Source organism: Lepidochelys kempii, chromosome 9, assembly GCF_965140265.1.
Source record: "Lepidochelys kempii isolate rLepKem1 chromosome 9, rLepKem1.hap2, whole genome shotgun sequence".
NCBI classification, from domain to species: Eukaryota; Metazoa; Chordata; order Testudines; family Cheloniidae; genus Lepidochelys; species Lepidochelys kempii.
The window spans coordinates 96,186,129-96,213,882 of record NC_133264.1 but is presented as its reverse complement, the minus strand read 5'-3'; the positions used below and the strand labels follow the sequence as shown (position 1 = coordinate 96,213,882).

Sequence of the window (27,754 nt, the reverse complement as noted above, 5' to 3'; positions counted from 1 at the left end):
ACGCTATACGAAACTTGCCTTTTAATTAATATAAAGCCGTTCTGTGGTTACATTTCAGGCTTAAAACATGTAGAATATAGTTAAGTTAATTCAAAATAGCCTGCTTCTTACCTTAGCACAGCTGTTATATTAGTTTCTTTCTGGGATGGAGTTTGGGTGCAGGAGGGGATGCTGACTTGGGGCAGAGGGTTGGGGGGCAGGAGGGGGTGCGAGGTGCAGGCTCCAGCCGGGAGGTGCTTGCCACAGGTGGCTCCTAGCCACCGGCACAGCAGGGCTCAGGCAGGCTGCCTGCATGCCATGGCCCCACGGTGCTCCCAGAAGTGGCCGGCTGCTGGCACGTCTCTGCGCAGCCCTCGGTGGAGGGGGACAGCGTGTCTTCATGCGCTGCCCATGCCCACAAGCGCCACTCCTGCAAGCACCAATGGGAGCTGTGGAGTCGGTACTGGGGGAGGGAGCAGTGTGCGGAGCCGCCTCCCCTTCCCCCCGCCACAGAGATGTGCCAGCAGCCAGCCACTTCCAGGAGTGAGCCCTGCTGCGCCCTGAGCCCTGTGCGCCCTGAGCCCTGCTGCGCCGGGGCCCCCCCTTAGCCTGGGGGCCTGGGCTGCAGCCCCTAAAGCCCCTGCATTAATCCAGCCCTGTGCCCCCTGGCCAGGCTGGAAGCCGGAGCTGGGCTGAGGTAAGAGTCTCCAAGGGAGCCTGGGCCACTGTAGGGAGCCCTGGACCCTCCACCTGTCCTGGGCAGCCCCTTGGGCACGGGCTCTGTAGGTCCATGCATGAATTTGCCACTGGTTCTAGAACTTGGGCTCTGTGGCTGTTTCTTTTACATGGGCAACAGCAAATATAAACCCACCTAACCCGGCCCACGATATTTCTTGGGGTTTGAAACTATGCAATAGGTTTATCCTATGCAAAGTTGGGGTGGTTGCTCCTCCTTTCACATCCAAGCTACCATTTCAGAGAATCCTCGTCAAATGAACATTTGGGGACCTTAAATTAAAGGGTTACCCGAAGTAAGCAAACAAGAGCCTGTACTTTGGAACTATTGCTCCAGCTTCTCTATACTTGCACAATTCATTAGCGAAAGGATTGCTTGGTACACGAAAATGGCAAAAACCTCTCTCATGATCATAACTGGTCTTTTGGGATCTCTTCTCAGTGCCGAATGTACAGGTTGGTTCATTTTAAACCTAGCAAGTCCTCTGCTTTTTAGTTGCTCTCATAGATCGGATTACGTTTCTGTCCTCTGATAAGGAATAAATCATTTACCAGCAACAAAGTTCACATAGTAAGACTGCTGAATTTTACAAGTTCTCTGTTTAAAAATATGTTTGCTCTTAAGAATAAAAAAAAATAGGGGTTTTATGGTGATAAGATTAACTGCTTTGCTGCTTTTTATTTAAAGAATGGGACTTTTCTGATACTTGTTTTATAACTATTCATGTCAAGGACTTGCTCTAGATTCAGCCATTTTAATACAAATAAAACAATAGGAGGAAAAAATATTTACAAGTTAGCGTCTGTGTCTTTTACTGTGTATTGGAATCCCAGAACAAATTGTCCAGTAGACCGACCAATAAATACATGACATGGTCCTTGGATTTGCTACTGTGAAGATTGTTTAAATGCCAAATTCGGGCTGAATTCAAATGCAGTATTTTAAACTAAGCTCATGAGCGTGCAAGAGAACAGTTTGGCCAAAGAGCAGACATTTCTCATAGAAATGAGGCTGATACACCAGCTATCACACCATTTGTTGCCTAGCTTTCCTCATGTCCAGGGGCATGATCCTGCATGAAGGGAATCAAAGGCAGTTTTACCATTTACCTCAGTGGAAGCAGGACCCAGTCCTACATAGGAAGGATACCACGCCCCCTCAGGTGGGATTATGAGGTTGTATCCATGTTTGTGCTGTGTTGTGGGGGGTGGAAGGGACTATATATCGGTGCAGAGTACTATATTGTTATTTCACTTCAAACCAGACAGCCTGTCCTAGCTGGAAGATAAAATATTCTTTCTAGTGTGCTTACTCACTGATTAGAGCTGAGAGCCTAAAGCACAGTATTGCGATACTTCTTGAAAGCAAACGGTGGCAAAATATTCTTCCCATGCCCCGTGAGACGTGCCTACCACAGAATTCTGTGTTAGACTTGGATACTGGAAACTCATAGACCCAGACACCGAGAAAGTGTATTTAAACTGTCTCTAAGGTGCCACAAGTACTCCTTTTCTTTTTGCGAATACAGACTAACACGGCTGTTACTCTGAAACCTGTCTCTCCATTGACTCTCAGATTCACCTACTTAGCTACTGGCAGTTGCTTCCAGCCAGAGGCGTCCCTGGGGATGGAATAAAGTGCCCGTTCCCCAAGTGGGCCTTTTGTCCAGGGTGTTGTTTTGGTTTGTTTTTAAAGCACTCTGCAGCATCAGTACATGACTGCATTAACTGGAATGGCAGAATGGCAGTAACTGGAGTTAGAGGAGTGCTTTGCATTATATTTTAATGAGGCAGCTGAAGAGTTACCATCTAGCGCTGCAAAAACAACGAGGAGTCCTTGTGGCACCTTAGAGACGAACACATTTATCTGGGCATAAGCTTTCGTGGGCTAGAACCCAATATTTTAGCCCACGAAAGCTTATGCCCAAATAAATGTGTTTGTCTCTAAGGTGCCACAAGGATTCCTCGTTGTTTTTGCTGATACAGACTAACACGGCTACCCCTCTGAAATCCTGTCATCTATATCTGGTGCACGTAGGTTAATTGGAACAGGTGCCTGCTGTATTCCTATTGGCTAGAAGTGTCCAAGAAGAGATATAAAGTGAAAAGGTTGCAACTGATGTTCTAGTTTTTGTGTAATTAGTCTGGAGACTAATTGTGGAAAAAGGCAGCAGAGTTGCTAAAGCAAGCAGGGTGAAAGGCAGCTCAGACTATCAGTTTTGTCTCTGAGCCCATGGAGCTGAACATGTCTTGGACTGCACTGGACTGGACCCTTTGCACAGGTCAAATGCAAAATGGCAGGCCCCAAAAGCACATTCACCACTAAAAGAGGCAGATTGTTTTCAAAGGGTAAGGTGGTAGAACCATCTTTACTCATATGGATGCTGCTACAGGTGATCTGTTGACAGTGATCGCCTTTGCATTTTAAGTGTGAACTGGTCAATGGTCAAAACTTCAAGGAAGAGAAAGGAAATCAAGTTTTGATCCCTCCCCCAAACACAAACCAAACTATTGCCATTGGACAATTTTTATTAATAGTCACAAGTCTCTACCAGACCTGCTTTCCGGGAAATATAATGTTTTACTCCATTAAGACTTCGGGCAAAGTAGTTCTATTAAGATCAAGCTTTTAATTCTCACGGCACCATTGTTGCCTTTGCTAATTGAAAGCAAGTGTCAGCACAAGGAATACAGAATGGTAGACTTGTTTTGCAGTCGTTTAAACTGTTATAAAAACAGTTGGCAGTCAGAATAATCACTTGCAGATAGAGTTCCACAAATTCCTGCCTTCAGTTACAGAGGGTAAGTGCAGAATGGTAATTCCAATGAACTCAAATGGGGTCAAAGTATAAATCTGGAGTAAGGGCTTTATTGAAGTCAGTGCGAGTTTCTCAGATGACTTCAAGGGGCATTTAATTAGGCACTAAGTGAGAGCAGAAACTAGCCTTCTAAAAGCAAACAGAGATTCTGTCTGGCAGTTACTAGTCCTCACAAGTTCCCTTTCTAGTCATAGAATATCAGGGTTGGAAGGGACCACAGGAGATCATCTAGTCCAACCCCTTGCTGAAAGCAGGACCAATCCCCTATTTTTGCCCCCGATCCCTAAATGGCCTCCTCAAGGATTGAATTCACAACCCTGGGTTTAGCAGGCCAATGCTCAAACCCCTGAGCTATCCCTTCTCTCTGTCACCAACTCTCAAGTGGCCAATGGAATTTACTCCCATTCACTCGGAAATTTGTTATAGTATAAACCTTATATGAACAAGAAGCTACATAATACTCTTTCACAAACATAATGACCAACTTTAACCCCAAGCAGAACTGACAGCGCCATCTAGTGACCATGAGAGGCTTTGATTGAGAGGCTTTCACTGTAAGCCTGCTAGTCATAAGAAAGGGCCTTGAAAATCTGGCTGTAAAGTAGGTGACCAAGAAGTTTCTCTGTTTTAATAAGCAGATCTGCTCACACTCAGAACAGTGCTTGCGGTGTGAGGTGAAACAAAGCTCACTGGTTCCTAGAACATTGGAGAAATTAGTCAGGAACATTGAAACTTTGATAAAATATTGCCCACACGAGGCTGCCATTAATAAAGTCTTCAATGGGGAATTTATCTGCCATAGGGTAGCCCCACAGGATGAGTTATTGGGATCTGGTTCAGCAAAGAGTAAATAGAACAATAATTTTAAGCTGTGTTAGTTCTGGAAAAAATGTAAACAATGTTTTAAAAGTGAAAACAAATAGTAATCCTCTCCTTTTGATTTTCTTCTAGGACAAAATTCACCCCTCTGCAGGGGGCCTGCATAAATCTTGTGCAGTACTTACCTCTCACTTAAGCCTTTAGCCTCTGCACTGGGGTAAAATTAAACTCAACAAGCATTTTCAGGCTTGGTCTACACAAAGGTTTTGTACCAGCATAACTATTTTGGTTATGGGTGTGGGTTTTTTTATTGATATAGTCATAGGATTACAGCTTCTAGTGTGGACACAGTTATGTGTATACAGGTACCCTCCAGAATAAGGTATACTAGAATTTTACTATGCTTGTGCAATACGCTCATAGCCATGGTGCCTAGGTGGTGAAAACACAGGAGCGGAAAACATGGTGTTTGAGAACACAGCACTTAAACATGACAGTTAAAACATTGAGGGGAATGTGCCCTCTGTAACTATGGTCTATGGGGTTTTTTTAATTGCAGTTTTTATCAAAAATGAACAAGCAAGCTCAATTTTGCGGAGGCAGAAGAGATATAATTCAAATAGACTGGAAGAGTTTGTTCCAGGGAACCTCGAGAGAGAATGTAAGGAAGAAAAATGCAGTTTTGAAGAAGCGCGAGAAGTCTTCGAAAACACGGAAAAAACAGTGAGTGTCGTCATGGCAGAATGACACCAGACCCACCATTATGAACTCACTGGGGGAGAGACGGGAGGGAGACAATCATGGAAATTGCATGTGCAGTGCAATTGTCTATGCACTGCTGTATTGCTCTCCCAGCAGATATCGGGGCGATTGAAGTCCTCCATGAGAACCAGGGCCTGTGATCTAGTAACTTCTGTTAGTTGCCTGAAGAAAGCCTCGTCCAACTCAGCCCCCTGCTCTGGTGGCCTACAGCAGACTCCCACCACGATATCACCCTTGTTGCTCACACTTCTAAACTTAATCCAGAGATTCTCAGGGAACTGGGATTATTTAGTCTGTGGAAGAGAAGAATGAGGGGGGATTTGATAGCTGCTTTCAACTACCTGAAAGGGGGTTCCAAAGAGGATGGATCTAGGCTGTTCTCAGTGGTAGCAGATGACAGAATGAGGAGTAATGGTCTCAAGTTGCAGTGGGGGAGATTTAGGTTGGATATTAGGAAAAACTTTTTCACTAGGAGGGTGGTGAAGCACTGGAATGCGTTACCTAGGCAGGTGATGGAATCTCCTTCCTTAGAGGTTTTTAAGGTCAAGCTTGACAAAGCCCTGGCTGGGATGATTTAATTGGGGATTGGTCCTGCTTTGAGCAGGGGGTTAGACTAGATGACCTCCTGAGGTCCCTTCCAACCCTGATATTCGATGATTCTATGAAAAAGCCTCTTTTCCCCAAAGGGTGCAATGGACCAGCATAGCACCTATGCTCATGCGAGTCTCACATAAGCACTTATGTCTGTGCTGACCCACTTCGTGAAAAGGATTTTAACCCTAAAAACTTTCTATTTGGATCCTTTACCTAAAGTTTGGGGGGCTTTACTTCATGCTAGTTCTGTAATTTAATTTTCAAATTAAATTTCAAGAGAAATTATTCATGTTATTGTCTGTTTGTTTTGCAGATGGAGTTTTGGAAAGGGTATATTGGTAAGAGATTTGCTTCCTCCACATTCATACATAAAAACCATAAGGTCATCCTGTATTCACCTTTCAGTAGTTGCCTATAAGTAATGGGAGGTACAGGTATTAATTGAAAGAATATTTCCCGTTTAATGGAATATGTTCTACAGTAGAGCTAGTCAAAGTTATGCATAATGAATAATATATCCCTCCAGTTTAGTCCTTTTCCCTGTTCTGGTTGTAGATAATTCACAGCATTGGTTTTTACCAGTTTATTCATTATTGCATTTGTTCAATCAGCTTGGGTGAACAAGTTTCACTGTATGAGTTCCCACAGACCACTTGCTGTTTGTCATGTGTGATTGGTCATGTAAACCATGTAGAATGTTTCAGCTCCTATGGAAAAATGAAACGTTAAGGTCTGAGAACAAATGGCCAGTAGCAAATGCCCTGTTTGCATGCAAATATGGCTCTTCCTATGAATGGCCCCTCTGTAAACATGTGTGTGAGCACATCATGTTTGCTTGGAAACAGTGTATTAAAGAGAGCTATAAATGTGACCAAAGCAGATAGCTGTTTGGAATTCAAACCAATGCTCACAAACAGTTGTTTTGCATCTCCTGTCCAACTCTGCTTCACACTTACAATCTGTCTCTTCACTCCTTGGTCCCTAACCTCAACTACCCCCCACACCCACAAAAAAACATTCAATGAACACTAAATATATGAAACTAAGGATGTTTCAGCAAATGAAGTGCTTCGTAGATTGGCTGAACACACAGAACAGTTCACATGAGTCGGTCCAGACTATTCAATAAAATAGTTACATTTGCATTTTAAAATTGTCCCCTGAAAAAACAGTCGTCATGAAACTGAGATACTGTATTTTGTTTTTCTATGGTTGAAACTAATGACCCCTGCCAAAAAAAAAAAAAATCTTATCTTGTCCTTTTATCAGTGTGCGTGTTTTACTTGTTTAGCTCACGAGCTGCTCGTACCAGTCTCCGTGCTGCGTGGATGACATTCACGCCCGTGCAGAAACTCTAGACCTATGCACCACTTAAACCCTATTTGAGAGCTTAAGTGATGCATAGGCCTAACTCTCTGCACAGCGGTGAATGTGGCCATAAGAGGCCATCTTCTGCACCACACAAGCAACCTTTTGACAGTTTCCAAGATTTGAGTCCTAATTCTCTGCTGCCCTGTGCTTTGTGTCTGCACTGGTGTAAGTGGCAAGTGGGTGCAAAACTCTACCATGTTGTTGAGGTAGAGTTTTATACTGACTTGCAGCAGTATAAGGGGCTCCACTGAGAGACAAAAAAATCCAGTCCCTGGCCTGCAAGCTGGTCATTCTGTAATTTGTTATATTTTGCCCCGTGTTTGCATTGGAACAAGGGGAAAGGAGAGAGAGGATAAAAAAAAAAGCATTAACAGGTGAATTTGCTGGTGTAACATGAATGTGTCAGGGCACTCTTCACTTCCCCTTCCCTTTTGGCTTTGCTCTGTCTTTTAAGAGTTTATTTCCTTAAGATTCAGCATCACTGATCCAGTTAGTTGCCAAGTCCCTGGGAGTTTATTGCAAATTTTCTGATAATCGGTGTTTTCCTTAGAGCCCCAGCTCCTGGATTCACAGGAATACATGAAAAGAAAAGGAGGACTTGTGGCACCTTAGAGACTAACAAATTTATTTGAGCATAAGCTTTCGTGAGCTACAGCTCACTTCATCAGATGTAGCTCATGAAAGCTTATGCTCAAATAAATTTGTTAGTCTCTAAGGTGCCACAAGTCATCCTTTTCTTTTTGCGGATACAGACTAACATGGCTGCTACTCTGAAACCTGTCATCAGGAAAACATGAGAATCTCAGCTTTCATTTGTTTTAAGAAGTCTGTTTCTAGCCCTCACAGTTATGGAGAAAAGCTTGAGCCCTAAAGTTCAGGGTCTTACAGTAAAGGCTCAAAACCAGGTGGGCCCACCACAGTCTTCTTCAAGGAAGGATGAGAACTTTAAAAAAACAAAAACCTAATTTGGAGACAGCTGGCTCTGCATGTTCTCAAGGAAATCCACCTCCTAACTCCAACTTTCTAAGCTCGATCAGAAATAGGACCAGACTGATCTCACACTAGTGAGAACCGACAGAGAACAACTGAAGTCAGGGGAATTAACACACCAAAAGACTATAGTGAGGTTAGGTTTGATGCCAAAATCAGGCCTTTGTGCATAATGCAGCCGCAGAGGTCACCACGGGATTGCTGCTCTGTCAATTTGTTATGCAATTGTTTTCCAGAATCTAAATTTTCCCTTAAAAAGAAGTTTTCAGGTCCAAGCTTAACTTAACATTCTTTATCCTGAGCCTGGTAGGGTGGGGGAAACACTCATTGTTGAGTAGCAAAGGTGATGAATACCCTTGTCTGCTAATTAATTGATCTTGTTTTCATTTCCAAGATGGAGACCAGTGTAATCCAAATCCGTGTAAAAATGGAGCCCGTTGCGCAGATGACGTCGGTTCCTATGTGTGTTGGTGTCTGGCAGGGTACGAAGGAAGGAACTGTGAGCTAGGTATGTACCAAGGGGCCAGATTCTCTGCTGCCCTGCACCATACATAGTCACTTAGACCTGGGCAAAATGGATGTGAATAACTTCCATTCTGATTGGCTGGTTTTTATACCCACTTTGCACTGCTGTAAGTGACCACGCAACACGCAGGTGTAACCCATTGGTGAGTGTGTTACAGGTCTCTCCTTCGGGGCCCAATCCACAGAGGAGATGCTACCCTCCCAACCCCAGCTAGTAAGGACTGATTATTTAGCTCATGCTAAAGCAACTTCTACTTCTTGCTATGGTGTCCCCTGGTTTCAACCTTGGTGTTAGCCAAGGTAGCAGCCATCACATACTATAAATGAGAATCAGATTCACAGCCTGCTCAGTAATGTCATGTCTCCCAATGCAAATATTTAATCAGGAACCTCCTTTCTCTCCCTATTACAAGCCCTTCCTGTATGGATTATATTAGTCAGGGCTATTTAACACCACAGGTGAAATCCTGAGCCTAATGAAGAGAATACAATATTTTTTCCATTGACTTTAATGAGGCCAGGATTTCACCCCATGGTTCCATTCAACTTTCTGGGGAGATAGAAAGGAATGGGGCCTGATTCAAAACCCACAGAAATCAAATTAGAGTTTTCCCATTGACTTCAGCGGGAGCAGGATCAGAGCTACCATGCTGGTGGGTTGAGTATTGCCCAACTGGTTCATGCACAGCCCACAGGGCCCTTTTTAACAATGAGCTCTCAACACATTGAAATGAGCAATGATCAACTACACACACACAATATGATTCCAAAGACCAACAAAATGCAAATACTTTCCTGAAGGGCTCAGGAGATTATGAAAATAGAACCACTAATGGTTTAAAGAGCTAGGATCTCACTGTCTCATTGTTCCTGTCCATCCTCTGATCTAGTATAGCCAGCGTAATGAACGAGCACCAAGAAGAGATTCTGTTTCTACTTGTGTTTTTACTCTGGCAGGGAAGAGGTGCGGGTCTGGAAGAGTGTTTTAAATTTGCAGCAAATATAAAATGGTCTCAAGCCACTGCAGTCTTCTGGTGGATGGGAGACTGGGACTAAAATAGCAATTGAAATGAAGTGACTTTGTAAAAATAGTAAACAATCACGTAAGCATGACGACAGGAATGGATGTGTCCTTGAGGAGTGGGAGGAAAGTTAATCTACTGTGAAGTTATTTGAAAACTCACTGAGAATTAAAAGCAAGTCTATTGACTTGTAACTTTCGACACCTGGAGGATGAGATTCCAGAAAGAAAGAGAAAAGCAAAGGGGAGCGTGCATCAAAAATGTTCACAACAAAATATGAGTGTAACGGGAATGCCCCTGGGTTGGTCATCAGCAGTGGGGATCGAACCTGGGAACCTCTGGATCTTCATGCATGAGCCTATACTGCTTGAGCTAAAAGACTCAACTCTCTTGGCTACCTCTGTAGCAGGCTCATCCATCTGCACTTGGCCAAGCCTCCACTTGAGGGGAAACAGAACGTCACCTCAAGTTGTCATGTCCTACAAAGACTCCTCCTGGCTGAGGAAGTGTGTCCCAGACGCTTCCTAGTTCAATTTCCTATCCAGACCACCACCTAGTGTGGGGTCAGTGGCAGAGGCTGAAGCTGGGGGCTGACTCTTTTTGCTTAGACAGCAGAGGTGCGTGCAACGAGATATACTGCCAAGGACCCACCCAGAGGCATCAGCATTACACAAGGTTCCACTATAACCTCCCAGATTAGTTTCACCGAAAGCTGGGCTCAGGCTTGTGAGCTTTGTGTGTCCGTCAGGGAGGATTCAGGCTTTGCGTCAAGGGTAATCCGTGGTTTTACTTCAGTTATGATGCAAAACCTGGCCGTTTAAACTGACGTTTGCTTTGAGTTTCTGGGTTCAAGCCAATCTGAAATCAGAGTTCTAGCCCAAGGTTTACACTGCACACTTTGACCTGGCATCTGGTCACCTGAATCCAAACTGAAGAAAGGGGGAGGAGGAGCATGGTGGGGAAGCCACGTGACCTGTAGCCAAATATTTGTACAAACCCTTCCAAGTGGAGCTGCCAAGTCCCTGAGAGCTTCAAAATGCTGCGTGGCCTCATTCTCTCTGAAGTCATTGTTTGTCAGAAGGAGGCTGCCCTAGTGGACTCTGCTCCCTCTCCATACTGCAAAGCAGATCTCTGAAACCAGTCTCCTTGATAGCTGGCTAGGAGGTGCAGGGCAGGCCGCAGGTCCAGTGGATCGGCAATGAGAACCAAGTCCACCAGCCAAAACATTCTCCAGCAGAGAGAGAAATGAGGGGACCCACAGATGCTACCACTTCACCATGACTTTCCACAATACATTTTCCAACCAGTTTCATCCAGTTCAAGCTCAGATATTTGCCGTTTTGAGGAGATTGGCTTTAACCCAGGGTCGTCAATAGGCGGACCGCCGGCCACATCCAGACTGCCAGATGTTATTGAACTGACCCTGAAATATTTTATTTACTTATTAATTACTATTATTATTTTCTCTGGAGTCTGGACCTTGACTATACCTTGGCCAAGAAATTTGGACCTTGACAAAAAATAATTGACTGCCCATGCTTTAACCTCTTGGTCTCACATAAGCTGTACATGTATTCCTTGGAGAAGTGCATGAGTTAGATACAATGGTTGAGGTTTTCAAGGAAGATGAAGGGATTTAGCCATGCTTTCAGATTAAATGGGTTTTTTAACTCCGGTTCCTTTAACACACAACAGGCACAAATTTCTGTCTATACCACATCCTGATCAGTGCTTTCATTGGAAGAAGGGAAGATGCAAATTTGCTTCTGCCATGCAACAGTTTGGGTTGTTTATATGCTGGTGTCTAAAGGCCTGATCTTGAGAAGTGTTAACCACCCATTACTTCTGGGCTAGGCCCTAAGTAAACAGCTCAGTGACATGCTTTGCATTTATTGCACTTTTAAAGTGTCTTAAGGGTTTGGTTTAATTTCTTTCAGATTCAACCTGTGCTACTAAGAATGGAGGATGCAAGCATTTTTGCAACAATGACCCACCCCACAAAGTTGTTTGCTCCTGTGCACCTGGCTATAAACTGAATGGAGATGGAAAATCCTGTGACCCTGCAGGTCAAGTTCTAAAATGATTTAAAGATTTGGGATGAGATTTCAAAAGCTTCTTAGAGCATTTAGGCACAGAGTGTCATTGAAATTAATGCATCTAAATCCCCTTGGTGGCTTTGGAACTCCCAGCCTGGTTGTTTCATAAAGCATGTTATGAAATGTGTAGTGTAGCTGGTTAGCAATAACCGTGGACATTTTGTTGCAGATAAGGGCCACACGTGCAGCTGGTGGCATAAACTCCTTCCCCAAACAAGACATAGAAAAAATAGGGCCACACTAAGTCCACCATTCTGCAGAGCAGGAATGGGATGCTTAAGAGTAGACATTGGGATCAGTGTTTGTTTCAGGTGGCCAGAGACCCATCTATAGGTCATGTCTACTTTTCCTGTCAATGGACCAGTATGACCCCCTTACAACATTCTAAATGGAGCCCCCCAACTTTCTAGCCATGTGCCCAGCTTCTCTCATGCCCACAGGCATGCATGTCATATGAGTTCTTGCAAGCAAGAGCTATTATACTGTTGAACCCACATTCTTCATATTTGGGATGCTGTGGGCTTTTTGATTACAGTAGACAGGATGGAGAAAGTCTACATCCAGTCAGAATGGGCTACAGCCTACAGATGGTACAGAACAGGGCTAGATCCCATCTTTGAACATCAGGGGAGGTTGTCCTACAAGTTATTTGAGAAGTCTTCACTGGAGACATGCTAAGCTGGTGCTGCTTTTGGGTGCTATTTCTATTCCACCACTTGGTAGTAAGAAAAAGACATGCAGTTGATGCTAAAATATGCAGCCTAAATCTATTGTTTAGGAGGTAAAAAAAAAATCTTTAAAAGGAAATACATGGATTTTCATGGTTGCAACTTTAGAAGGAAGCTTTACTTTAAAAAAAATAATGAAACAACTTTATCTTGTTACGTGTCCCCAGTTTGATATATTACTAGCTGTGCATATAAAGTAAGTGAGAAGTAAGTGGTCATAGAAAAGAACCGTTAACTCTGTCTGCAATGTGGTTGCAGTTATGTTGGGCACAGGATATTCGAGAGACAAGCTGTGTGAGGTCATATCTTTTATTGGATCAATTTCTCTTGGTGAAAGAGACAAACTTTCCAGCTACACAGAGCTGAAGAAGAGCTCTATGTGGCTCCAAAGCTTGTCTCTTTCACCAAGAGAAATTGATCCAATAAAAGATATGATCTCATATAAAGTAAGTGAGATGTGGCTCTTAAAAATAACAGTTAACGGTCTGCATTTAAAGTACTTAGAAATGGAAACTTGTTTTTAAAAACTCTAAAATGCATTTACTAATCCATCAACAGCTTTTTAATAGTCTTCTCACCTTCATCGATTGTAAAATATTTACCTATACATGTATAATTTCCATGCTGTTCTAGCTCAGACACATGCTATATTTATATTGCACTGTAGTTAGTTGCTATAGAAATGTCAGTTATAATAAGCAAGCACAGTGGGAGAAATCTCTGTCTATAAATGTGCAACAGGAGAGTTGATTTTCTTGGTTTCTAATTCTGATGTTCTGAACCCTCCCGTCGGCTTTCCCAAACTCTCTGATACCTTTTTATATGTTTGATTTATTGCAACGTGCCTACCATGAATCTCTCAGGCACAAGTACAGCCATCATTTTGGGAAGCAAGCTGAACACCACAGAAAATAAGCAGCTTCTTCTTGTGCATCACTATTAGTGATAGAGGTTTTGCGGAACAAAATCAGCCATTTCCCTGTGGCCCTATTGTTTTCAAGCTGATTTGCACAGGTACAGCTGATAGGAACTTTGCTAAAAGAATTCTGACTCTGATGCAAAAGATGGAATAGAACCTGTAACTGGGAATTATGTGAGTTGTTTGGTAGAGTGGAAGACAGGAACAGTGAAGCGCAAACAGGAGCGAGAAGTAGTAAGCAATTACTTTAGTCACAAAAGTAACCAGGTTTGATTGACACAAACAAGGGGCAGATCTGTTGGGTAAGAAATGTCACATTTCCATGACTGCTTTACTGAGTAGAACCAGAGTCCAATGTCAGCTGGTTTGAAGGGATCTGGCACTATAGGGCACAATTAATCTCCCTCCCCCGCATCTACTAAGGCTCTCAAAATTATTCAGAATGTGGAGATCATCTCCAGAGAGAGATTGTCCCCTAGGCATGTCCCCTCCTATTCGAGATTCCCCACCATCTCTCTGGCAGCAACAATTGCTGGGTGTCAGGACTCCTAGCAGTTAGCTAGTAAGCCAGGTTAAGAGTATAAGCTGCCATTGCTCCAGGAATGACTGGGTTGGAAGGGGGAGCAGGCAGAACCAGCTAGACACAGAGGAATCAGAGTGGCGATCTCTGGGAAGCATGATTGCATGTGGCCACCACCATGGGTCGGTGGTGTAAGTGAAATGCTTGTAGGCTTCCCATTCACAGTATGGTCCACAGTCTTGGACTGTGAGGCGGGGTTCATTGGAAAGCTTCATAGCAGGCAGGGGATAGGGTTGTCAGGTGTCCGATTTTCGACCGAAACAGCCGGTTGAAAAAGGACCCTGGCGGCTCTGGTCAACACCGCTGACCGGGCCGTTAAAAGTCCGGTCGGCAGTGCAGCGTGGCTAAGGCAGGCTCCCTGCCTGCTGTGGTTCTGCGTGATTCCCGGAAGCAGCAACATGTCCCCCCTCCGGCTTCTATGTGTAGGGGCAGCCAAGCGGCTCTGTACGCTGCCCACGCCCCAAGCACCAGCTCCACAGCTCCCATTGGCCAGGAACCACAGCCAGTGAGAGCTGAGGGGGTGGTGCCTGGGGACTAGGGCAGCTCACAGAGCTGCCTGGCTGTGCCTCCACATAGGAGCCAGAGGAGGGACATGCCGCTGCTTCCGGGAGCTGCTTGAGATAAGTGCCTCCTGGCGCCTTCACCCCTGACCCCAACCCTGATCCCCCGCCTGCCCTCCAAACCCCTCAATACCAGAGCCCCCTTCTGCATCCTAAACCCCTCATCCCCAGCCCCACCTTAGAGCCCTCACCCCCAGCGCGCCAACCCCCTACCCCAGCCCTGATCCCCCTACTGCCCTCCAAACCCCTTGGCCCCAGCCCCGAGAACCCTCTGACACCCAAACTCCTCATCCCCAGCACCACCCGAGTCTGCACCCCCAGCCCAAACCCCTCACACACACCCCACACCCCAACCCCCTGCCCCAGCCCAGAGCCACCTGCTCCCCCCTGCAGTCTGAAACTCTTAGCCCCAGCCTGGAGCCCCCCCCCCCCCCCGCACTCACACACCCTGAACCTCTCATTTCTGATCCCATCCTGTGACATCCTTTCCATGCAACACAACTCCAAGCCCCTAGAAGTCTCTTACTAAAACTGCTGGTTAGGTGGCAAGGACTTAGGCTGTACATAGAATCATAGAATAATCAGGGTTGGAAGGGACCTCAGGAGGTCATCTAGTCCAACCCCCTGCTCAAAGCAGGACCAATCCCCAACTAAATCATCTCAGCCAGGGCTTTGTCAAGCCTGACCTTAAAAATATCTAAGGAAGGAGATTCCACCACCTCCCTAGGTAACGCATTCCAGTGTTTCACCACCCTCCTAGTGAAAAAGTTTTTCCTAATATCCAACCTAACCCCCCCCCCACTGCAACTTGAGACCATTACTCCTTGTTCTGTCATCAGCTACCACTGAGAACAGTCTAGATCCATCCTCTTTGGAACCCCCTTTCAGGTAGCTGAAAGCAGCTATCAAATCCCCCCTCATTCTTCTCTTCCGCAGACTAAACAATCCTAGTTCCCTCAGCCTCTCCTCATAACTCATGTGTTCCAGTCCCCTAATCATTTTTGTTGCCCTTCACTGGACTCCCTCCAATTTCTTCACATCCTTCTTGTAGTGTGGGGCCCAAAACTGGACACAGTACTCCAAATGAGGCCTCACCAATGTCGAATAGAGGGGAACGATCACATCCCTCGATCTGCTGGCTATGCCCCTACTTATACATCCCAAAATGCCATTGGCCTTCTTGGCAACAAGGGCACACTATTGACTCATATCCAGCTTCTCGTCCACTGTAACCCCTAGGTCCTTTTCTGCAGAACTACTGCCGAGCCATTCGGTCCCTAGTCTGTAGTGGTGCATTGGATTTTTCCATCCTAAGTGCAGGACTCTGCACTTGTCCTTGTTGAACTTCATCAGATTTCTTTTGGCCCAATCCTCCAGTTTGTCTAGGTCCCTCTGTATCCTATCCCTACCCTCCAGCATATTTACCTCTTCTCCCAGTTTAGTGTCATCTGCAAACTTGCTGAGGGAGCAATCCACACCATCCTCCAGATCATTTATGAAGATATTGAACAAAACCGGCCCCAGGACCGACCCTTGGGGCACTCCGCTTGATACCGGCTGCCAACTAGACATGGAGCCATTGATCACTACCCGTTGAGCCCGACAATCTAGCCAACTTTCTACCCACCTTTATAGTGCATTCATCCAGTCCGTACTTCTTTAACTTGCAGGCAAGAATACTGTGAGAGACCGTGTAAAAAAGCCTTGCTAAAGTCAAGGAACAACACGTCCACTGCTTTCCCTTCATCCACAGAGCCAGTTATCTCATCATAGAAGGCAATTAGATTAGTCAGGCATAACTTGCCCTTGGTGAATCCATGCTGACTGTTCCTGATCACTTTCCTCTCCTCTAAGTGCTTCAGAATTGATTCCTTGAGGACCTGCTCCATGATTTTTCCAGGGACTGAGGTGAGGCTGACTGGCCTGTAGTTCCCAGGATCCTCCTTCTTCCCTTTTTTAAAGATGGGCACTACATTAGCCTTTTTACATTACAGCAGAGTTATGCCATGTGAGGCCCTTATTCAGCCAGATACGTGAGCACATCCTAACTTTAACCATGCAAGTAGACCCCCTTAGGTCAATTGAACTATTCTGATCCTAAAGTTAGGCATATGCCAGTACCATGCTGAATAAAGACCTGAGTTAATCGTATCCACATGTGCACATACACACAGGGTAGTTGGTTTTTCCTTTTTAAAGTCCTCAAAATTGATTTCTAAAACCTGGGAAAGCTTTGTGCTTGCACTACCAAAGGCTTATCGCTTGGAGCTCCTATTCCTGACCTTCGGATGGAGTTTATTGTTGTGTTTATTTGACTATTAGAGCTACTTACATCACCATCAATTAATTCAAACATAAACATGAACCACTTGAATCAGCCCACTCCCCTAGAGCTCCTTTATCATCCTGCCGGTGAGATGTGTGAAACATTTATCTCCAGTTTTGCCACTTCATTGGTAATAACACTTAATATGATGCATGGCCAGCAGAAGTGCTGCTTTATGAATCTGTACATTCTTTTCACAGTGCCATTTCCATGTGGGAGGATTACAGCTCCCGAAGCCAAAAGCAAGTACACCCGGGCCATGAATACCTTTGACAAGTGGAAGTACAATTCTACCGATGATCATGACGAAGCAACAGACAATACCACTCAAATCACACCCATCATTAAGCAAGTTACACGAGTCGTCGGTGGAGTGGAAAGCAGGAAAGGTGAAGTTCCTTGGCAGGTACTGGATGTTCTGTTCCTGTTTGTTATCCTGCTAAACTTGATTGCTCTCATGTCATTTTGTACACAGCAGCATTTCTCCTATACGTTCTTTGATGCACTTAAAATCTCAGAGTCTTTTGGCCCATGTACATTATCTATGCTGTAGCAACATACTTTGCCCAGTTCAGAGCCATATTGGCAACATGCTAGGAGACAGAGTGACTGCATCTTTGTCCAAACGGGACAATCCAACCAGATTTGGCTGCTGGCAGAATAGTACATGAGCGCACCAAGCACTTCACTGCAAGCAGTCGAAGGGGAAGACTTCTGTGATCAAGCAAAACTTATGGGGACATGTTGACATTTTGGGACACAACTTCACAGTGAAGAAAGGAGAGAGCCAGGTTTTAATACTTCAGACTAAACTGTGGGCTGCTTTTCATGATATTGTCACTGAATGAATCAGAATTTACAGGTAAAGGTCCTGATCCTGCAGATGGACCCACGTGGGCAGACTTCTGCACCCAGGCAGAAACCCACTGATTTGAGGGGCCTCCAGAAGGGTCTGCCAACACTTGCAAGATTAGGTCTTAGATTTGGGTCAGGGACTTCATTTTGCCTGGCAAGTGCCAGGCACACATATGGCATCATATAAATAATTGCTATGTTCCTTGCTCACCCTCTCTTACCATGGAACACCTATATGAGTACACAGATTGGGCCAGAGCCTCAGCGGATGTAAGTCAGTGTACTTCCACTGGCTTCAATGAAGCTATGATAATTTACATCAACAGGAAAACTGGTCCTATATATATTTGAAGGAGTCTCGTCTACTCCATTTGCTCATTCCTCACCTGAAGTCACAAACGGATATTGTGACATCACAGCCATCTCCATCCAAACCAACAGGGATGTAATAAAACAGAGATATTGTGATGTCTGGAGCAGGGAAATGCAAATAAAACTCCACCCACCGACTGCTATGTAAGCAGTTGTAAAAACGAGGAGCAGCAGAAGAGAGGTGCAGAAGAAATTGTTACTAAATGGAACCTATTTCAAAGTCTTCCACAGTTATCCTGGCTTAGATGAGGTGGATGTATCCAGCGATGGCTGAGAGAGTTAAACAGTGAACTAATAAAATTAGTATGAGGGACAATCTTTTGATAACTTGAGCCCCAGCACAGCTGGTAATGGGGATTGTAAGACCAATGAATAGATGCTGCACAAACTGGGATATAAAATTTTCACTCAGACAGATCAAGTGGAGGAATTTCAATCTGGTCTCAAACAGAGGGAAAATGACATTCTTCAGCAGGTGTTTCTAGGAAGCCGAGTAGTGAAAAGGGAGCTCAGTAAGAGGCAGAGAGAGCTTTGCTGAAGAAGCCAAGAAGCGAAAGGGGGTTAAGTTAGAAGGTCAGCAGCTGGCAGAAGTGACCATTTGCCTTACATCTTAAGGATGACAGCAAAACAGTTGTGTTTATGTGAACATAGATGGTCACACACAAGTTGACGCTAGGTTCTTCTATGGACTCCAAAACTGACAGACGTCAGGGCCCCAAAATTGACATCAAAAATCAACATTTAGGTGCATCAGGGGAAAAAAGAGATCCATCGTCTCCAGGAATGACAAAGCTTGCAGTCTTGCTCGGACTACCAGCCCCGAGATGCTCAAAGCCCTGCGTTCTCTGGCTCCATATGTTGCATGGTGATGATACACCACTATACAATGATTCATCTCAAGTGACATAAAATCATATATAGGAGACACGACGGTAGGATACACATTTAAAAAGAGTGAAGGGGAAACCACACAGGACTGGAAAAACCCCTTCAAATTCCAATGCTTAGCCAACTCTCGAGAGGCCTTTACCAAGCCATGCAACTCTCCTGCTGCCCTAAACATGGGTGCCTCCCCGTTTCCAGTTTGTATCCCCATCATATGGGGAAGTAGCTAGTAGACCTGCTACCGTGTAAGAGTTGGCAATGGTCAGAAGCTCTGCTGCCTCCTGCAATGTGTTTGAGTGGCCCAGTACTCCATTTGGGTTTTTTCCAAGCTATCTCCCGCTTCTGTGTCCCCTTTCCATTCACCTTGGGGCATTCTTCCTCACACTCTCACGTGTGGAGTCACCTTCTGGATCCACCTATTTTTCTCCCCCTTTGTCTCTCTCCTCCACCTCTTCCCACCCCCCCATGCTTTCTCTGGTCCATATTCTCTTCTCTCCACCACCCCTACATGTTTCTGTGCAGAGTTCTTGTTGAGGAATGGTTTCTAAAGAGTGAACAAATCACCCCATGCAGGAAGATATCTGGAGAGCACAAGAAAGGCAGCCCTCCTGACAGCTGAACGAGAGGCTTCTAGTGGCTGCAATGGATAACTTCAGGCAGAAAACCCTACACCCAGGCCAGTCTACCTGAGACAGACAAGGACACAGGGAAAAGATAGCCCAGAACTACTAACAACATGCACCACTATACCAGCTCTGGGCAAGAATTTATGGTGCTGCAAGTTCTGTGGTGGACGGGCACAAACAGCCTGATTAATGTTAGAGAAGGCCTTTAACGTCACTTGAAATCTAAGACATTGCTAATGGACATGGGCCCAAGACACAGAATTCAGACCTTCATCTAAACTGTCTCAGATCTTGGAAACAGTTGGATCTGGAGATTAGCTTGGGCCGCATCTCAAATCAGTAGCAAATACTTTTTTAAAATTATGTTGATACTTTCGCAGCCTGATATTTAAGTAGCTGGGTTAGTGTTGTAATTTTCAATCTATAGCTGCCCTCCGGTGGCCAGGTACCTTCAAGTCTACAACTGAATTACTTAGAGTTCTCTCTTGCCAAAATAAAACATGGTTGGAATAACAGGGGCATTTATCTTTCATCTGTACAAATAGATACTGTGCTTTATTAACAGAGAGCTGCGAGGTACAAAGTATTGATCTTTAATTGCAGAGCAGATCCTGTTTGGTGCAAACCTCTTGTAGTATGTAGGCTTGCGTCTCTTAGTTATGAGTATTGATCTCTCATGCTTAAAATTCTGCTTCTCAGAGCTAAAGAGGCAGCAGGTACACTTACAGGAGGAAGCTGATATCTAGTAGCAATCATGTGGTATTTAAGGAACATGGTTGGGAAATCCCTCTTCTAAATTAATTGTGCCTAGTAAATTTGCATATTTAATTTGAAATTAAGTTTTGGAATGTAAAACATATAGGCCTGTATCCCCTGGCTACCACAGGAGCAGCACTTAGTGTCTTAATATAGCAGAGGATCTGGTCCATTGCCACTATTCTCACCAGTGTCCAATATAACCTGTTCACGAGTCTGTCTGGAATTACGAGTTGAACTTCATGTTGTGTCAGATTGGTTTCCCCTTGTCATGACCTAGCCAGAGGAGGAATGGGAGATGGTATTTAGCCATTGATAAGGTTGTCTTGTGAAATGTGGTCAAACCAGCAGGACTGGACAGGAATACCTCAAGAAGGGAGGAAGGACACTCAGGAACTCATCAGAAATTGCCTTCTTGCATGAGGAAAAGTGTGTAGTTGCTTTCTCAGTGTCAATTTTGCATGTACCACTTAGCAGTGGCTGTTCCTCACCCCTTGTCCGCTCCCTTAATATACCTATGATGTTTGATTTCCCTTCATTACTGGTTTGTGTGGCACCCAAGGCTTGGATTTCTCTTTCCGTAGGTTCATTTACAGAACAGTAATGGAGTAGGATTCTGCGGGGGGTCTATTGTCAATGAAAAATGGATCGTAACAGCAGCGCACTGCATTGTGCCTGGCGCACAGATTATTGTTGTGGCAGGTAAGCAAAAGGAGGTCTGAATGCATTAGTGGATATTCAGTTAGGTATGCTAAATAAAATTGGTGCTATCCAGTTTATGAACATGTTTATCATGGCAAAGCTTCCCCTAAGATCCACCCCACACACAAGTCTAGTTATGCCACTAGACCTGTGCCTGACACCCATGTTCCAGGGGGGTGGGTTTGTTACGTTGATGGGACAACATGGTTTTTGGCAGGTAGGGAACAAGGTTTGTGTTACAGCCTGATAGTCACGTTATCCCACTCCAGCTGTACATACAAACTGTATTAGAACATGGATGCCTCTCTCCAGGCCAGACAACTGTGCCATGGTACCGCTAGAGTTGTAATGTAGCGGGCTTTAAAGGTGTCCACTGACTGTAGAAAACAAAAGATGTAGGGCCAGGTCCTTAGCTAGTATAAATTGGCTTAGCTCCATTAAAAAGTCAACTGACTTCAGTGGAGCTATACCAGCTTACACCAACTGAAAATCTGGCCCATAGTAAATTAGAAGAGGTAAGTTCAGGTGGCTTTAATATTGTCTCCAGGATCATGGCTCCCAACAACAAGAACCTAAAAGGGAGGAGTTTATGGGTCTCTGTTTAGTGGAGCAAAAATCCATAAAACCACCACTCAGAATATGACAAGGAGCAGTCTCCCCTCAGAAGCCTTAGCTGACACAAAACGTGAAATACCTTATAAATAGATCCGCATCCGAGCCGCAAAAGTGCTCCGCAGATATCCTCGTTTGTGGCTATAAAGCGGATATCCGCAGATTTGCAGGGCTCTGCTAATAAGAGCATCTCTGTCTTTCCCTAATATGGGACTATCGGTGGCAGTGTGCTACACAGCTCCAAATACATGGACCAACTAGTGTCTCGCCTGTGGCTAAAAACTGCATTTCTGGTTCCATTCTTGTCAGGCTTTAAGCTTTCATAAAAATAACGGTTCACCCAAAACGTCACACGGATCTGAGACTTAATTAAGGGATCAGCAGAAGCAGAAATGGATCCTGTAAGCCTGAAATTCTGTAAAAAGTAGAAACTATGGACTGAAGTAGAGAACTGAACTTCCATGCACAACAACGTCCCTGTGAGGTGTAGACAGGCGCCAGGAAGCCAAAACTGACACATCCACAAAATGACTTCATTGCATCTTTACTAATGCTATTTCCGATCTCAACCCCCTGTTCCCATCGCCCTCCCCCCCCCCCCCAGCTTTTATTGGTTGCCTGTGGGAAATCTGAAGATAATTCAACGCAGGGCCCCGTAACTAAGGCAAGGGTAAAAAGATGATGGTTCACAGGTGTGGCACAAGTCAGTTTCCTCAAGCTGTTTATGAAGTGTGTATTTCATATTATAATTGCTGAGCACATGGGACACAAATCTAGTTAGTAGCAGCCGCCAATAACAACAGATTCAATTGAAACGTGCAACACACCCAGAATAAAAGTTAGGTGATCTGGGTATATTTATAACTGTCACTTAAATTGGACCAACTCAGACATTAAGAGTGGGATTGTCAAAAAGGCTTAAGAGACTAGGGAGCACAAGTCCCATCAATGAGAATGGCTCAAGGCACTTATTGGATTTTGATCCACTACTTACTTTTGCTCTCTTGGCCCTTGATTCGGCCTGGGTGGACCCCTGGGACTGATTTCAGCCGAACTCCATACTAGTACAGGGTGCGTCTGGGCCTGCACAGGATCAGGGTCTACAGAAGGTTGAGTGCCACATTTTCTACCATTTACTTTCAACCAGTTTTGCCTCCATGAAAGTTCACAAGGGTGATAGAGCATATCTGTTAAACTGCGAGTACACAACTTCCGCTCTTTATACAGCGGAAACAGCTTCACGCTAGAAGGGCCCTTTTTTTCGCTTGGAAATGGGTCTGTTTCTGGGTTTGCATTTTGTAGCAAGTTCATCGATTTCTAGTTTCATCACAGAAATTTCACACCCCTCCGATTGGGATACAGGAGGATTGTTCGGCAGCACAGCTGGGTTTTACTAGAGTAGATTTGATGGACAGGCACCAAGGAAAGAGGGGGAAAGATCGGGGGTTGCCGGTTTTCACAGTGACTTTGGAATATATGCCAAACATCATGCATATCGCACTTGCCCCTCCGTCCATGCCAAACACCTAGCTTTAGTTGTAGCACAATAGCGCCCCCCACTTGAAATATTTAGCAAACAAAAATAAAGGCATTAAAATTACCCCCACAATTTCCATATAGGGCATATGTTTAGCCTGTCCCTCAACAATTATGCGGCAATACCAATAAGAAAAAAAAAACCCTCAAAGTCTCCCCCATGGGTGTCTTATTTTTACAGTTTAGTAATGTCATCTGAAAAGAAATCCCTACTCCTTCATTTATCTCTCATATCCTAATGCACTGAAAACACACACACACGGAGCGTGGCCCAGGAGCAGTGTAGTGAGCAAAGCTGCCATAGTGGCCCTCGTCAGATAACATTCACATGAACGCAGACAGCTAACTGATGATAGGACTTCAGGCTCTCTCTGCACGTTCAGCAGGAAGCCAATACACCGTTAAAACCAGAAGCACTGTGACTACGCTTGACAGGCCAGCTCAGATCCTGCAGATTGCAGCGAAGCTCCTAGAAAGATTGAGGCAGAGGCAAAACATGCCTGACCCACTTTGGGCCACAAATAAAGAGAAGCGGGTTGTTTATGACAAGCTGTTGATCAGGGCTCAGGATTCCCCTCCATCCCATCCTAGTTACCTGCAGATTTAGGATATTGGTCAGAGCAGGGGGGAGTGATTCTGCTGCTGGTTTCCTTGCAGAGCTAGTTAGCAAGCTACTTGGGCAGGTAGACTTTCCTTTGGGTGGGAAAGGACTTCTCTGACTGCCGCCAGACAAATCTTAATGCTGTGCAGACTCAAAACACCTGAAGTCTTGACAAATTCCCCCTTTTTGTCTAGAAAAATCTTTTAAGGAAGGGAATAGCCTGCCAATAGCTGCAATAGCCCTATTATACCAATAGCCTGCCAAATCAGCTGCAATAGCCCTAAACAGCAAACTCCCTGCTGCTGATGTTTATCCTCAGCAGAGGAAAGTGAAGGAAGCTGCGGGAGGGGGATCTGCCGGAGCTGGGAAAGATTGACTTTGGAACAGAGACTTTGTATCTACTTGCTTTGTAGGGCCTAATATTCCAGTTGCTGGCAACAACTACCTGCATCTCACTCTATGGGGTTGCGGTCCTTCTGGCAAAGATACAGAATGTTTGCAGGTTGCTGTTGGTCTGAAGTATTGTTTGCTAGTAAGGGGTCTGTTTTAAAAGATAATATTCTTGGTTCCAGAGATTTTGTAATATCCCAGGACAACACTCCTCCTTACAACTCTGCAAAGAATTGCCAAACTTCTGTTATCCCAAACACTGCAAAACTTTGATCACCACCCCCTATTTTCAAAGGAAATGTTTGGGCTACGAGGCCAGGGTTAGCCTCAACTGTTTGGGTTGGTTGGTTGGTTGTTTTTTTAAACACAGTACTATTGGATCTTTAGCTGGGCAGCCACTGTCTCTGGGCTGATGCATCATTCAACGTAGTCAGCTAAACTTGATGTATGTGTAACCCACTGGTGTGTGTGTGTGTTGCAGGTTCCCCTCTGTGTTGCTCCGCAAAGGATATGAGTTGTTAGAGCCCTCAGCTATAGAGCATTAACTCGGACAACCATAGCAGCTCATGTTGTCCCTGGTCTGTCACCTCAAGAGGGTGGTCATTGCATCAGGCACCTCTAGAGCTAAAAGTATGAACTGCTGCAGCCTGAAGTAAAGAGCCAAGACTCTGGATTTGGGGACTGTAGCAATTCATCTTCTCCCTGGATTGGCACAGTGGGGAGCCCATAGCACACACTCATCAATGGGTTGCATTTGCACCGTAAGGGACATAGCTCATAACCTGCTCCTGCAGCACTGGACTCTGTCACATAGCATAAGGAAACTACTCATGAGCTATCACTGGTATTTGGTTTCCTACTCCTTGTAGGGCAGACACTGATCCTGCTTCCAATGAAGTCAATTTCAAAAGGGGGCAGGATCAGGCCCTAGCTGAGGAAATAATCACACACTTTGGCCTCAGTTCTGCAGCTGGCAAGTTTTTGCCTATGTATCCCTTTGCAGGATCAGGGCCTTAGTCAGATCTGTTAATAGATTGCATTGGCACAAACACACAGCAACAAAGAGATTATACAGCGGCAGGCAGAGTGAACCTTGTCTCATCCAACAGACGGCACATCTAATATCTCCTTGTAGTGCGGCACACTATCAGCAAGGGTCTGAGCCAATTCCCAGTGTGGGATTTGAACTTATGACATTTTGGCTCCCAGCTGATCCTTAGTGACACTAGACGTATCAGTTGCATGTAGTTCCTAACGCTGAGAGTGTATTTAGTCACCCACAGGTTGCTTGTAATTGTAAACAGCATGACATTTCTTTCACCAGGTGAACACAACACGGAAGTCAGTGACGGTACCGAGCAGTATCGCCAAGTGGTGAAAATCCTTACGCATCACACCTATAATGCCAGCAAAAACAAGCATGAGAATGACATAGCACTGTTAGAGCTTGGGACCCCGCTGGAGTTCAACAGCTACGTCACCCCCATTTGCATTGCCAGCAGGGAATTCACCAACAGCCTCCTCAAGTATGGAACTGGCACCGTGAGTGGCTGGGGGAGCCAGCTGTTCCGGGGAAGGGTGGCCACAGTCCTACAGGTTCTGAAAGTCCCATTTGTTGACCGTGCAACATGCATGAAAAGCAGCACGTTTTCTATCTTACATAATATGTTCTGTGCGGGTTACCATTCAGAGGCTAAAGATACATGTGAAGGGGACAGCGGGGGCCCTCATACTTCAGAAATAGAAGGTACCTGGTTTCTAACTGGAATAACCAGCTGGGGGGAAGAGTGTGCACTGAAGGGCAAATATGGTATCTACACCAGAGTATCAAAGTACACCAAGTGGATAAAAGATAAAACAAGTGGTTAATCAACAGAGCTAAAGCTTTCTATTGCTTTTCTGTGGGTTGCCTGATTAAGAGTTGTTGGAGAATGTAAAAAAAAACAAAAAAAAAACAAAACAAACCCTAATTTGTTTTTTCTTAAAATTTTGCATTTTAATAAACAATTTTAATAGAACCAATTTTTCTCTTTGAAGATGAATATTTACGCAGGGGGTTCAGAGTGCATGTGGTTAAAAAGGAAAAAAATGCATTCATTGTAAATGGCCAAATTCTACCTTCATTCTTGAGCATACCTCTACCTTTGAAGTCACTGTCGCGTGTTTGTAGCAGAGGACAGAATTTGAGTTGAAGGATACAATACTGTGAGCTTTTGCAGCGACTGAAAAAATATCGCATTACCTTGTCTGCCAACAATCTCAAGGGTCTGGAAGTTTTAATGTCAACCAGTGCAAGTATTGTTATGATCAGTAGGAAATTCTTGAGATTTATTAACATGTAACACTGGTTCTCATGATGTAAAATAACCTGAAAGCACAGACCTATTAAAAACTCACATGGAAGTAGCTGCAGGATTTGTGATACTGATTTCTGCCGAGACTTGATTCTAGGTTATGAAAAGATAATTGTTTGGCATCTATCTCCATAACTTAACATTCATTGTATTATTCAGAGTTAATTAGAACTAGCAACCAGATCCTCTGCTACTGTAAATTGATGTCACTCCATTGACTTCAATGGAGCTATGCATATTTACATCATCAGAAGAACCGGCCTGATATTTTTAAAGCTCATAACGATCCTCCTTGTTCGATCACTCATGGGTAAGTATTTGAGAATAGATGTCATTCCAATGGGAAAGAAAGTAACCCGGACTTTGTATTCAATGGGATTTTAACCTTAAAAACATTGTAATTCACTAAGATCCAGGTTCTCAAAGGTATTTAGGCACCTAACTCCTATTGAAAACAATGAAAACAATGGGAGTTAGGTGCCTCTGAGGATTTGGGCTTTATTGCCTGATCTACTGCCCACTAGTTATTCCAGTGGGCAGCGGATTAGGTCTATATGGTCTGTTGCTGTTCCTATTCAAATTAATGATAGCTTTGCCACTTGAATAAATCAGGCTCTTGCACAATATATTCAATCTATTCATGCAACATAAACACCATTGTCCAGTCTTGTGTCATATCCCTTTGATCTTCCCCTGACTCAAGGCATTTATGTTATTAAGATATTATTGTGCTTTGGGCATCATTGGTTAATTCTAACACTAAACGCATTAATAAATAAACCTGATGATGGAACACCTAAGAGGACTGAAAATATTGTCCCTTAAACTCTGAAATTTTGAAGCATCGTATGCTCAGCCATAAGAAGAGAATGTGTACATTTGGGTAACAATTTACCAAGTTTCACACACTTTTGTAGCCTCCAGATTCACCTCCTCATTGCTATCAGAAAATCCTTAGCTACTTAACTGGAAAAAGCAGACAAACGCTGCAGAGTCACTGGCTGTTAGCATAAAACAAAGCCTTGTGTTGAGCAAGTACTTGTCTAATAAAATAATACACATTTTAAGTATGGGATTCCATTTTTGCTGGACGTATTAGTTGCTTCTGGTTCCAGGAACTAAATACAACTCTTTCCCATTATGGCTGAAATCTTCGGTGTGGCAGCACATTGCATTTGTAGCAAAACCATACCCTAAAGAACTCTCACTGAGCTGAGATGTGGGATGAATGCATCCAAAG

General features: G+C 44.4%; 1 protein-coding gene across 1 annotated transcript; it reads left to right on the top strand.

The window, feature by feature from the left end:
• Nucleotides 1–1,087: 1,087 nt before the first annotated feature.
• F9 (coagulation factor IX) lies at nt 1,088–27,509 on the top strand. The gene is made up of 8 exons (XM_073358856.1): nt 1,088–1,170; nt 4,912–5,075; nt 6,022–6,046; nt 8,464–8,577; nt 11,554–11,682; nt 17,026–17,231; nt 20,904–21,021; nt 25,485–27,509. Exons 1-8 carry the CDS (start codon nt 1,104–1,106, stop codon nt 26,027–26,029), a joined length of 1,368 nt encoding a protein of 455 aa, XP_073214957.1. The 5' UTR covers nt 1,088–1,103; the 3' UTR covers nt 26,030–27,509.
• The last annotated feature ends 245 nt before the right edge of the window (nt 27,510–27,754 follow it).